We start from the raw sequence: 13871 nt of genomic DNA, 5'->3' as shown, positions 1-13871 counted from the left end.
TAGACGGCCGGACACTTTCCTCCGAGGGCAACCGAAAATTTGTGAGCGGCGAGGTACAGTTTCCTTACCGGACGGCCGCTCCGCCGTCTCCACTGCACCATGCGCGCGTGCACGGAGTCAAGAAGAGAGCTAGGTGCGATTGGTTGCCTGCACCACCTCGAATACGAGCTCCCCACATGCGAGATTTTCTGTTTGTTTGGTTTGCGCATCTGCTTGATCAGGCTCTGCACGTGCAAGATTTCCTCCGTAGCCAGGCTCAACCGGTGCGAGCAAATCGACTGTATCTGTCGGGTCAGGCTCGCGTGGTGCAGGTAATTAGTCATCTAATGATATTATTAATACATTATTAGCACATATTAAATGATATTAATAGATTTCAATTAAAATTAAGAGTAATAAGATAAACTAAGAGCTATAAGATAATAGTTTCCCCGTAATAAATGTCATTACGATGATTATTTATATATTTTCATCTCATGCAACCCGTCCTCGTACTAGCAACCAAACAGCTTCTCGGGAAAGCCTGACTCATACGAGCAGGCAAACAAACACCATGCTCTTGCATGCAAATAGGCTTGGCTCTGGGGAGCCAAGTTGGCTGGTGCGAGTGAGGCTAGACTCCTCCAAGCAACCAATTGCACCCCTAATGCATTCGCCCTCGTCGCTCGTCGGCATCCATGCCTAAAGCAGGTAGCGCAGATCTGGCCTTGGTTTCCGCCGGTGCGAGCCGTCGGCCGCCACCCGGCCACTGCTCCTCGCTCGCCTGTTCCGCTCCCGATCTCTCGGCGATTCGGCGTGCGCTCGCCATGGACACGAATGCAACGACGTGCCTGGCTGACGGCGGCGGTGTCGTGGCGCCGCGGACTCAGGCCGGCCACAGTGATTCGGCTGTTGATTGGGCTGTGGTTTCAGTGCCCCCAATGCAAGAAGGATGTGGGCTAGGCTAATATGGACACGGATGGAGTGGGCCGTCCACGTGGACGGTCGGGCGGCCCGGGCAGAAAAAAAGAAAATGACGAACGTCACAGTTCAGTCCCCAAACATGAAGTCAGCCCATCCTCGCAAAACAAAAGGAAGTCGGCCCATATGCATAAGTTATTTTTCACAACCACGATAATACAAAAACTATACCACATAACAATAAATATTTACTTGAACAGTACAAAATATATTATAAAGCAATAAGATTCAAAGATGGATAATCAAATATAATATAGAACATGCAAACAAACCCAAAATATTCTACCAAACAACAATTTTCACTACTAGAACAATACTAAATATACCAGATAAATATAATAGTAATTTTGCATTGGAACAATCCAAAACATACCACAGAACAATGAACTTTCATATTTTTGAACAAACCAAACATAATAGGGAAAAAAATTAATAAAATTGACCACCAGAACAGTGCAGAATATACATACCACTTAACAATGATTCATCATTACCAGATGCTAGATATGTCTCACTGACCACGTTGCTGTAGGTATGTTATTACATAAAAAAAGTGGAGATTTCCATGCCCCCCACTTGACTGCAAATCGAAAGTAGATTCCGAATAACTAAGCTCTGCAAAATATCAAATTTCTAGTCCTAAAAAGATATCGAAATTCAGCTTTGTAATAAAAAAAAAACAAAGTTCCATATAGTATGGAGCTTTTCACGTTGGCTCATTGGCCGTCCCGCATGGCCAATGGGGCCGGGTGAAGCTATCTCCTCCTGGCCCCGCTGTTCCGATCGATCAAACTATCTACCTTCTCTTTGTTGGCTTGCTGGCAGCAACATTGTAAACGTCTTGCTGCATAAAGGCACGACAACGATGGGCCTGTGCCGTGTCTGCCAGTGACACTAGGACTCGTGAAGAGGGGAGATTGTCAGAAGCTTAATGGCCTAATGGGTGAGCTTGTTATTAGCATATCTCCCACAGTCCCATTCTTTACCTCTCGGTCCCTAGTACCTAGATCAACCTATATCTATCTCGTCTCTTTGCCATGGCGGCTGTATGAGTCATGTGAGAGCAGAGCTTGAACTTCTCTAGGCGCCCAGTTCAGAAATCGCGGTGGGGCGCAGCAAAAACAGTGAGTCCCATGCCACGATTAGCGAGTGAGGTGAGGACTAGTGAAGGGAAACACGAGAGCAGGGCCGTACAGTGGCTGGTGCAAGGTGTGCGATGGTTCAGGGCCTCCAAAAATTAAGGGCCACCAAATCTTCAATTAGTACTAATTGATGCTTGATTAAATAGGGAAAAAAAGGCTGCCCATGTACCTATGAAAGCCCAGCAACTTGAAAGCCCAGTACATATGCATCAATGCCCTTGAGTTCTTGTGATGCTAGCTGATTGAATTGATTTCACTGGTTTGGCTAGAACAAGAGGTTAGTTAGTTGCTTGAGTACTATCTTTACTATTTTTGTAGTAATATTTGATATGTTTCTAAGTATTATAAAAAATAGCATTTATATAAGTTTTATACTTCAGTGAAAATGTTTCTTTGATTTTGTCGCATTTTCAGATTTTAGGACTGCCTTATGAATTTCGTTCCAGGACCTCTAATTTGTAGGTACCTGCACGAGAGAAAGAGATAAAGTCTGCCTTTCGCGTGGGCGAGCTCGTTGACTCTGCACCGACCATCGAAGCCGTGAATGCAGAACACTCTCTACAGTCTAGCTAGTGACAAACCAGCCACTGCTCGAGATTGACTCGATCATGGGCGGGTCCCCCTTTAACGATAACACTTGCCGAAATTCAGGCATAACAGCATAAGCCTTGGGCGATATCCCCGTCACTGACGCTAGCGGCTGATCGGCTACGCACATGCTGACATGACATAACGTTTGGCGGTGGGATATCCTATAAGCAGCAGGGTTATCCGAACTCTTTTCTGATCCGAACTGTGCTAGATATTTTTTGCTGGTGCAGCTTGCTGCCAAGCGCACAGCACGTGAAGGCACTGCATCTTTTTATGACGCCGGAATTTCCCCGGAATGGACCGCCCGAGCGCCCACCGGCTCGCTGATTGCGCCGTCGTCGGGCGAAAGAACGGAATACGACTGGGCACTGGCGCACGGCATGGGCCGCACGGCGCGCCGCCGCGTTGATCGAATCCTCCGCTCAGGAGTGGCCCGGCCAGATATTTCTCTTGGCCCTCGCCCCTTGGAACCGTGAGCCTAGGAGCTGCAAGGCGCGTGGGTGGAGTCAGCAAAGCGCGGCGCTTTTGATCCGGGATCGAAATGACGTACGCGACCACCAATTCACACTTTCGTATGAACAACTTTGGGCCACCTTGGCCCCGCCAGTGTGCAGCCCATCCTGACGTGACCATGTCACTTGGGCACGTCAGCATTAGTTCGGTTGCCGGTAACAGATCGCAGTTAGTTACACGGCGACGGCGTTATATAAGCTAGCCAGCCAGCTTAGCGCCTAGCTTCGAGGCTCGCTAGATATTTCCAGCCAGCCGCGTTCTCCACCAGCAAGCAACGAGACCACGCAGCAGCGAAGGCCGCGCGCGATCCACGCGTGCCTCCGCCGTGCGCGCGCGTCGCGTGCGGGGCCAGACCAGATGGACGACCTGGCAGCGCTGGCGCGCGGCGAGGGGTGGACGGAGGAGCGGCACGCCGCGTTCCTCGACCGCATGGAGCTCTCCTTCGTCCGGCAGGAGCTCGCCGGCAGCGACGTGCGCCAGGCGTCCCGCAGGCTGGGCCGCCGCCCCGCGCCGCAGGCCTCGGCCCCGCTCCCGCTCGACCGGCCCCTGCCCGACAGCGCCGTGGAGTCCAACCGGTCGGGGCCGGCGGCGGCCCGGCGACGCGCGGCCAACGACAACGACGCGCGCCGGCCCGTGGATCCAGCCGCCGCAGGTTGGTGAAGGCTCGCGCTTGCCTTTCGTATCGCAAGGTGAAAAATGTACGCGTCCAAGTCATTTGTTCCCGTGCATAATACAAGTAGCGCGTTGAAAGGCAGGAGTAGTACGATCACGGGCGTGTGATATGAGAATACGAGAGACGATCATGCTGTGACCCTTAACTCTGTCATGCGCCGGCTTTTTAGATGAGGCAGAAACGCAAACCGGTTGAGCCATGATCAAGATTCAAGACAGCGTTCCGCGGCGGCGTCGACATGACACACCTACTGGATCGATTGCTGCGCCACTGGCCTGTCTAACTGAAACAGGAAGCGTTTCTACTGATGTTCTTCTAACCATTTGTTGGTGCTAACTGTCCAGCTACTTGACTAGTTAGCTGTTTGTCACGATCTCGTTGAAGGAGACATAATTTGTAGGATGAACTGGATTTAGCGAATGCAGTACTGCGGTGATGTCTCCTTTTACCTCTCTTGTTTGCTTGATTTGTAGGTTTTTCACGAAACTCCTGAACAAGATGGTCAAACTCAGAAGAGAAGTCCCTTTCTACGAACGTAAAAGGTCCATTCTTTCTTGTATGGAGGGGATGATGTTTTGCTATGCATTCTTTGATCTCTGCTCTTTTTTTATATATATATGTTTTTATAGTTTGGGCAGCTTAGAGCTATTTGGCATTCAAATTCGAGATGAAGAGCTGTATCACTTTTACCAATCACCGAATTATTTACTGATTAGTTGTTAGCTTTAAGCAAAGCTTCTTTCTATCATGTGAAGGTGGTCAGACCGTCAGAGATCTAACAACCGCAGCAGCGTATGTGTAAAATCCGTAGTAAAGTACTTACCATTGGACAAAAGTACAGATAGTTAGCAGAGATCATCGTGCTCGTAGCAGCAAGTACTACTCGCTATCATGCCACCCTCGTTTCGAACTTATTAAGTTCTCAAGCAACATCCTTTGTCGCGCCGTCCTCGCCAGAGTCAGAAGGTATTGAATGAAGCTTCCTTGTAATATCTAGGCATGCAGAACACTCGTTGCAGAAAAATTGCTCGAACAAGAGTGCATTGATCTTTGCCAAACAGCTTGTTCAAAAAAATGCCTCGTCACGGGAGGAATTAAACCCGAGACCTTGCGGCTTGCCTATCAAAAAAAATTTACAAGCTCGTGTCCTGTCTACAGAAACCGCTGACGACTGGTACGAAGATATCGATGCACCACGGAGCTGATTACTCATCATTATCTAAAAAAAAGTGAGCTGATTAGTGTGCACAGCAGCGCCTACTTGGGATTGGGAGTCACAATATTTCGCAAATGGGCCTAGCAGGCCAAACATCACGGCAAAAATCTACCTACCAGCGATGCAGAATCTTGCCGACAGACTGGGCTGGTAAAGCCCGCCCAAATGCGTTGACCGGGCCTCTTTCAACCATCGTGTACAGAAAATTTTCTATTGTGAATCGCAGGGCTTTACCCTTGAAATTCTCTGCTGGCCGTGGGCCGCAGAAGGGACTTGGAAATAGTTTTAGTTTTCAAACCAGCAATCGACGCGCCTCGGTAAAACCTCACCAGCTGCGTCATTGCCCCAAGCGCAAGGGGATTTCCAACGTCACCAGAGGCCTAGGTTTTATACGCACAGCTCGGGCGGGACGCGCAGTTGCTAATCCCCGCGGTGTGGTACTAAAAAGAAACCGACGACCTACTACTACCACGATGATCCCCATAGAGTTTCGCCATTGGGCTATTCGCTCTCTGACCTTATGACGACCATGGGCCTGAAAGTCCGGCCCAGGTAATCACGGGCTCTAACTACTTCCGTTTGATCTTTAACCGGTGGGCTGAAATCGGATTCGCTCAGAAGTGGTTCATTTCAGAGCCGAGCTAAATTATTGTCGCCTTTTCCTTCAGCCCTCGTAGCGTCTAGCCCCTACGGAATGATCTTTACTTAACACTGTTCCATACACAGTCATCCTACAATTAGCCTTGCCTACAAGGAGTAGTGAAGTATTTTCTCGAACACTTGGCTAAATTCGACTGGACTTTGGAAACGAGATTAAGCTGTCGTAAAAGGGTAATTATCAGGTAGGGCACATGGTCTGAATCATGCATGCAAACCCACAGACAAATTCACAATCATTCTGAGTTCTGACAGGCGCTGTAGGTCGTGGGTCTTTCTCCCTTCGAGCTTATATATGGCCACCGCATATGCCATGTCTGGTGTCTGCTTGCCATCGTCCTTAACATCCAGGAACATTTGGGCTCCTTGACTTTCTGTTGGGCTAGCATTTCAACATAGGACGACCACCACACGCATGACTTTGTTGAGCACCCCCAGCGACCTTAAAGTCGTCCTGCCGACTTGTCCACATCTCAATAATCTGCCCTAAGTCAACCGCGAGGCAGAAGACGATGGTCCTCCACCCAACCAACTCCAAAAACCTAGATAGATTCTTGGTACATGAAGGATGCTAACAGCTTTGTCCGTACTCTTGGTTTGTGTTGTAGCCAGTGTATCTTTGTAAGAATCAAGTGAGATTTCCCTGTTCCAAACAGGGTTACATGGTTGATGCCTCGATGAATGATGATGCTATGTGTGTTAAGATCGAGCAGGCACTGTTAAAATAGGGCCCTCTCGGTTCTTGGATCTGACCTGCCAGATTGGATTTGGTTTTGGGCGGGTGGCCTGCGGTTACACATCCATTCAGGGCCCTTGACTTGAGATGGGATCTGTGAACAAAGCTTGCTTGCATGGGGCCCCTGAAGCAATTGGAGTTGGGAGGTTTCGAGCTGTGCAGCTGAGGGGCCGTTTGGTTCCATGCTAAACTTCAACCCAAGTTACATCGAATATTTAGATATTAATTAGGAGTATTAAATATAGATTATTTATAAAACTCATTACACATATGGAGGCTAAACGGCGAGACGAATCTGTTAAGCCTAATTAATCCATGATTTGACAATGTACTGCTACAGTAACCGTTTGCTAATGATGGATTAATTAGACTTAATATATTCGTCTCGCCATTTGGCCTCCATATGTGTAATTAGTTTTATAATTAACTCATATTTAGTCATCCCAATTAGTCTCCGAATATTCAATGTGACACGGATTAAACTTTAGCTCCAGGATCCAAACAACCCTGAGAGTCTTTGAACCTACTGAAACCATGTCAACATCAGCCTTGACCTCTTCAGGTCATGCTTCACTTTGCCGCTGTGGAAGGAAGACAACTACAGCATAGTCCTCCTCGTGTAGTCCAAAATATCATTTCATTTTTATCTTTAAAATAAATATAATAATTGCATGCATGGGCCATACGGCCCATTGTATTGGTTGCTGGTCGGTCTGGCCCGCCTGGTACTACACACACATGCTTTGAGCGTACGTCTCTCCAGCTTGAGCATGGATGGCGTGTATAAACTTTCAAATGGGCTCTAAATTTTGTTTTGTGCTAGTACGGTCATTTCACACTGGAAGCAGCAGGACGACGACGAGACAAGGTAGCTGCCTCCTGGTTGGGGCCCCACTCTCCACTAAGATTTGGGGTTGATGCATACACCCGGCGACAGTGATGCCTCGTTTGGTTTTTTCTCATTTGGCTGCGCCTTCGCAAACACGAGAAGCTAGAATTATTTTGTCCGTCAGCAACAGCTTTACAAGGGAGAGAAAAAAAATCCTGAACAATAAAGTATTGATGTGGCAGCTTCATTCCACATGCTCTTTTCGACAACTAAACCTTTCCAATAACTTGGGCCGTGTTTAGTTGGGGAATTTGGGAGGTGCCAAATTACTGTTACAGCACTGTAGCACACTGTAGCGTTTCGTTTGTATTTATGAATTATTGTCCAAATATTGACTAATTAGGCTCAAAAGATTCGTCTCGCAAAGTACAACAAAACTGTGCAATTAGTTTTTAATTTCATCTACATTTAGTACTCCATGCATGTACCGCAAGTTTGATGTGATGGGGAATCTTCTTTTTGCATAGTGTCAAAGTTGGGAGTTGGGAGTAACTAAACATGGCCTTGATAACAAGCTTTGCTAGTTGTAATATCATCACCTGATCACATGTGCAGTACATAATGCTTCCTAGCTTAGCTACTACATGTTGGCTGTCCCTGGGAATGTCGCGCGTCAAATCACAAGTTGGTGTAACTGCATCCACAGACACAGGATCTCAGCCGGAGCAGCTGCCCTAGAAGAGGGCTAAGGGATCATGCATGCCGCCTGTTCATATGAATGTCATGGAGCGGAGCTGATTAGAAGAGAGGTTACGAGTGCTTGTAATGATGGATTATGCCACTGGGTATGCGTGTTAGGTGAGGCAGATACGCGAGGGCGATTTGATTTGACCCAGCTCTCGCACGCCGGCCGTGTCATTCCTTTTCTGATGCTCCCCGGGACTAAGTTTAACTATAAAATAACATGAAGTGGAGATGGTGAGGACTGAGGGGGAGATGAAGGTGACAGTCAGAGACTCGTGTTAGAAGTAGCTTGGGAGATCGAGATGGCGCATTGCCGCGCCTGTCTCGTCAGTTTCGGCCAAGTTTCCTGCAGCTGCACCAACGGTAAGGTTAAAAAATGGGAGCAGCTTAGCTTTCATAGTTAGGGGAATCCAAAGGAAGCTGCGTATACTTGCAATTGCAACGTCGAGAAAAATCTTCCTTTTTGACATCTACTTGTCTATATTTCACGGGTGTAATCTTCTTTGATCTTTTATATTTTAATCAACAGCTGGTGGAAAATACTACTACGAATATGCCTGATGCGATTGGAAAGACTTTAATTTGCTGGGATTTTACCGTGTCCTCCTCGCAACCGCAGTAATATCTTTTTTGAAAAGATCAACCGCAGTAATATCTGAACAGCCGTCTATCTGAACATAGAATAATTTACATTGTGTAGATGAGACCATAATGGCTTTTTGGCGGTGCGAGTCTGCTTACATCTTTTTGTCCCGACCAAAAGGAGGCAATGCAGCGTAACGTATCCTTGAAGCTATCGTAGCTTTGCTCATCACCCAGTCCTCAGGTTCTCTATCCCTAGCTTTTACAAGTGGAATGCGTGACGCGCCAAATTGTGCTAGTCCTCTCACCCAAAAAGATGAGGAGTTTCAAAGGCGGATCAAATCATAAAAAGAAAGCCAGTAATGATATATCACATACGTCTTTTGCTCAAACTACCAAATAACTTCCCTAGCAACCACGCCACAGGGAACGAAGCTTAGCTTTTCTGAGTTTTTGTGCTACGAAAGTTCACGAGATTTGGCAGTACTTGCTTCCGTACTACTACATTCCATCGCAGGGTTTTGGTGTCGCCTTGCGCTTTAGAAATTAAAAGCGCTTCAGGTATGGAATGCTTTCAGAGTTCAAAAGACGTGTTCTGGACAAAGTCACAAAGATGAACGAAAAGGACGCATCCATGCTTTAGAAGCCACAACGGTAATTAAGTAGGACTATGATCGCAAAACCCTTTTTCGACCGGTTCGCTTTGTGGTACGCAGTCCAAAGCACATATGTTCAGCCAAAAGCTTTTGGAACAGTGTCGCGACAGTGTTTTGGCCATGTTTCCAGGGGGAGCTCAGCTCGATCGTCGGGAGCTGCATGTGTTTGCTCGGTCCTCTGTTGCCAAGCTATTTTGACGAGCCACCGCTTGGACCTTGGCATGCACGGCGAGCACAACAGCTCCTGTGTGCTGTCAATGTTCGTCTGCCATCCCAGAGATTGACATGTTCTTGTCCGAGCGATTCGCTGAATATTTTTAAGACATCGACGATCGTTCGCTGCTCGTCTCGCTGGAGCTCACTTTTGACCTTTGGACATCTTTGTTCCAGCTAGCCGTCAGTCAGTCAGCCCATGAGATGAGAGTTAAGATTCGATCCGCCTCTAGTAGTCTACTTTATTCCTGTCGTTCCCTTGTTTGTCTATAAACATGTGTATCTGAAGTTTTGAATAGCAACGCACTAAGAAATTTTGTCTGAAAACGATTGACTTTGTTGAGACCTGCTTGACCTCTCGGCCGACGGTCACGCTTGACCAACCACTATTTTCCCCAGCTAGGACAAAGCAACCACTCCTTGTCCTCTCGCTGTACCCCTCATTCTCCCACTTGCACAAGTTTTTCAGCTCCCCATGAGCCCATGATCAAATCTCAGAACCTTACAATGCCCCCAAACAGCAAGAGACAACTCCAGAGAGCAAGGAGGAAAAACGAAGAAGAAGCTGACAACGATGACACGAACAATCGTAGAGCACCTGTATATACAAAACACTGACGTAACATGCAGCAGTACAGGCATGGATGGCGTTGAGCGCTTAAAAAAAACGGAGGAGAAAGTGGCAGTTGGCCTGCCTGATGCGAAAGCGGAGGTGCGCGGCAGGGATCCGGGGTGATGCGAGAATCCACTACCGCGGAGAGGGGGAGGTGGAGGCGTGCAGCCCACGTCGAGGTGCCACGGGATTAGACAACACCTGGGCCCCCTCCCCGGATTTCGTCGCCCGATCCGTCCGTCTACCGCGGTGAAAATTTTCTGTCACCGTGCGTGAACGACGGGCAGGTGAAACTGAAACTGAGACGCAGACGCTGCCCGATCCTCAGGGCGACACCTCACCGTCTGACTAGTCACTCTACGCGACGGCCAAGTCGTGTTACGTGGATTTCTGCCCTTTCTGGTGACGTTTACCAGCAAGAAACCGGTCTGCACGTTGGGCTCTGCTTTTTACCTGTTCAGGAACGCAACTCTCGGGCATAGTATTGCCGAACCAGCCAGAAATACACCGGGAGGAGATAACCAACAGGCAATACACCATACAGGCATGGCCACCGACCAGTGACAAAACCGGCTCGAAACGACATTTTCAAGCGAAATCTATGCGTCCGGACGTTTTCACCTTTGTGGAAAGGGCGGTGGCCAAGCACAGCAGCTTACCTGGTCCAGTGGTCCATTCCACTAATAAGTCACAGACAACCGTCTCCTGTCCCGACCTAACAAAGCGCACAAACAAGGAAGCGAGCCAGCCACACGTCGTCGATCGCCCTACGAGAAAACGCCTGTAAATAGGTTGACTAGGGCGTGCACTAGGCTACAAAGCCGCAAGTTTTTAAGGCACTCGCTCCAACCTAGAGACAAGAGGCCGGATATGGCAAGACCACCGCATTCCTGGTTGCGGAAAAAGCCAGGGCTCATTAATTGACGTGACCGAGAGATGAAGGCGGCTTGGTCCTAGAGGCAAAACGAAAAAAGACTTAGGGGTGGTTGGATACCTCCGGCTGAAGTTTAGCGCCTGTCATATTAGAGGTTTAGATACTTAGAAGTATTAAATATAGGCTAATTATAAAACTAATTGTATAGATGGAGTATAATTCGCGAGACGAATCTATTAAGCCTAATTAGTCCATGATTTGACAATGTGGTGCTACAGTAACCATTGGCTAATGATGAATAATTAGGCTTAATAGATTCGTCTCTCGAATTAGCTTGGGGTTCTGCAATTAGTTTTATAATTAGCTCATGTTTAGTCCTTCCAATTAGCATCCGAACATCTGATGTGACACTACTAAAGTTTAGCACCTAGTATCAAACACCCCCTTCATTATCAATTAGTATTAAAGATAATTACAGGACATTTCATGAAAGGATGTGGACCGACACTTTCATGAAGGGCCAACTCGCATGTGACATGATGCCTTTCGGACATGTCCTTCCCCTTATATAAATATTTAACCAGATCATTCATTCAATCAATGGAGAGAATCCTCATATTCATTTTTCAATCTCTCTTTCAACTCTCAACACGTTATCGGTCACGTTTGCTCTGTCCTTCCATTGAGTTTGGCCAACAACACAAACTTGCTTCCTTCTGCAATAATGGATCGACTTCAACTATGGTGCTTTCCCTGCATCAAGTATTTAAATAAAATAACTGGAGGCATAGCTACATACCAAAATTTTAAGCTGCCTCACAAAGTTTTATTTGATCAATAAATGACAATTTCTGGAGTTTAAACTAATGCAATGACATGATGCTCATGTTTATGCATATGATTAAGTCTAATTACAATTTAAACACCCACGGTGGTACACATACGGCTCCCTCCATTGCAGTTAGTACGTGAAAACTTGTCCACAGCCAAATATGTCCCATCTGCGTTTGGTTATGTTTTACACATAATAATATCACCACCTCAGCATACATCATGGGCATTAGAGACCCACAAAAGGTATTATTATCCATCATTCATATAATACCTTAGGTCTCTTATGTGGATTTGCATACAAGCCTGCATGTTGATAACACTTTAAGGATAATTCCATGCATTAGGGGGAGATTAATACCACACGTACAGTGCCAGAAATCCAAAATGAATTCTACACACATTGTCTTCACATCCACGTACATATCAAAGAATATATAAACCAAAAGTTTAGAACATCTTTTATTTGTAACACATTACAAATAGCCTGCAAATGCATTTGCTTATCAAAAGTATCATCATATCCAATCCCTACAATTAGTGTGCCAGAAAGAGTGATGATCTAACAAGATCATTCAACTCCCAATTAAAATAAGAGGGGGAGAAGTATGGTCACTACGGATATAGCTTATTACAAGCATCCGCGGAAATAGGGGGAGACATCCTCCAAGATAGTAAATGCAAATCAACATCATGCATGTTGTTAGACACTATGGATTTTCAAATCCAAAGCATATGAATGTTCAGCATTCAAAAGCCCAGTATATGTGCACATAAGTTTAGGCACTAGGTTATTAGAATACCCTAACTTTATCATCGTGGAAAATGAGATAAGAGTTCTAAAGGGTTAATATTTCACATGCTATATTGGTTCCACTGAATCAATTATACAAAGACTGCAAATTGTCGACATATGCTCCTCAAAATTGCTATGCATCTTAAACTAGATCCAGACCAAAAGTCCTTGGCAGAGTGTATCAACACTCAAATTGGGTCAAAGTAAAGGTGGCAATTATGGAGAATTTCTCTCATTCACTGGTGGCAGGTATTTACCACAGTAATATCATCTTCTCACAAATGCATTCTTTATGAAAGCAAGATGGTAAGATAATGAGAGATTGTAGCAATGGTTTCATGTAGAGACCCAGCAGCATACCCTCATGGTATATGCGAAAATTATGTTCCCAAATTTAACCATTGGTAGATCAAATAACTTCTATAGATTTGGATATTCAAGTCCTCAACAGAGACTTCACATTCTAAATCTAAATAGAAAACGCAACATATATTGTGTATTACTCAAGTCACTTCATGACTTGAAACAGTCAAGTTGATTGTGGTACAACTAACTAAACGAGTACTTTCCGTAGAGGGATTACTCCAATCACTATGATTGCATGTGTGTTCATAAACAAATCCAACTTGGATCTTCCATCATCTCAACACACAAATAAAGAAGAAATCACTTTATGATGGAATTTGAGATGGAAATTTGGGTAAAACCAAATTATATTTAAGTATACCAACTTATACATATACATATACATATATATATATATATATATATATATATCAGTTTATCCATATATTGTATACAAATATTTAAATAATATTGGACAAGTATATCCATCAACACTTGTGGTCATTCAATCCCTAAAGATGGATCAATATCCATTTTGACCCTGGGATGGTAAACAGGGTACCAACAAAGCACTTGTGCATTATACAAAAATGCAACACACCTAATACAACATTTGTACATACCTTACTATATTGCAAACTAGTGTAACTCCCAACAACACCATACTGGTGGGAATCAAAAATAGATATCCACGGATATTGAAATGGTACCAAAAGATCTTAATTAATTTCAAGACTTGACAAAGTGGGATATGAAGATACTGACTAACTGATCCCCGTATTGCTAGATCATAAACTGATACAGATAATAAAGTTTCATATGAGTCATCAAATAGACTCTATAGCAACTTTTTATCGGTCATTCTGAAGCATCACATGTATATGTTACGACTTCGGTGAA

At 45.6% G+C, this 13871-nt stretch overlaps 1 protein-coding gene across 3 annotated transcripts; it reads left to right on the top strand.

Annotated features, from left to right (window-relative positions):
- The first annotated feature begins 3448 nt into the window (after positions 1 to 3448).
- Positions 3449 to 4622, top strand: LOC101784618. Of its 3 annotated transcripts, none has more exons than XM_022825298.1 (2): positions 3449 to 3858; positions 4353 to 4622. In XM_022825298.1, exons 1-2 carry the CDS (start codon positions 3564 to 3566, stop codon positions 4370 to 4372), a joined length of 315 nt encoding a protein of 104 aa, XP_022681033.1. In that variant the 5' UTR covers positions 3449 to 3563; the 3' UTR covers positions 4373 to 4622. The 3 variants fall into 3 exon arrangements, with proteins under 3 accessions (XP_022681033.1, XP_022681035.1, XP_022681034.1); XM_022825300.1 differs by having other exon boundaries at positions 3449 to 3895; XM_022825299.1 differs by having other exon boundaries at positions 3449 to 3904.
- The last annotated feature ends 9249 nt before the right edge of the window (positions 4623 to 13871 follow it).

Source organism: Setaria italica, chromosome I, assembly GCF_000263155.2.
Source record: "Setaria italica strain Yugu1 chromosome I, Setaria_italica_v2.0, whole genome shotgun sequence".
NCBI classification, from domain to species: Eukaryota; Viridiplantae; Streptophyta; class Magnoliopsida; order Poales; family Poaceae; genus Setaria; species Setaria italica.
This window is presented reverse-complemented; position numbering and strand designations above follow the sequence as displayed.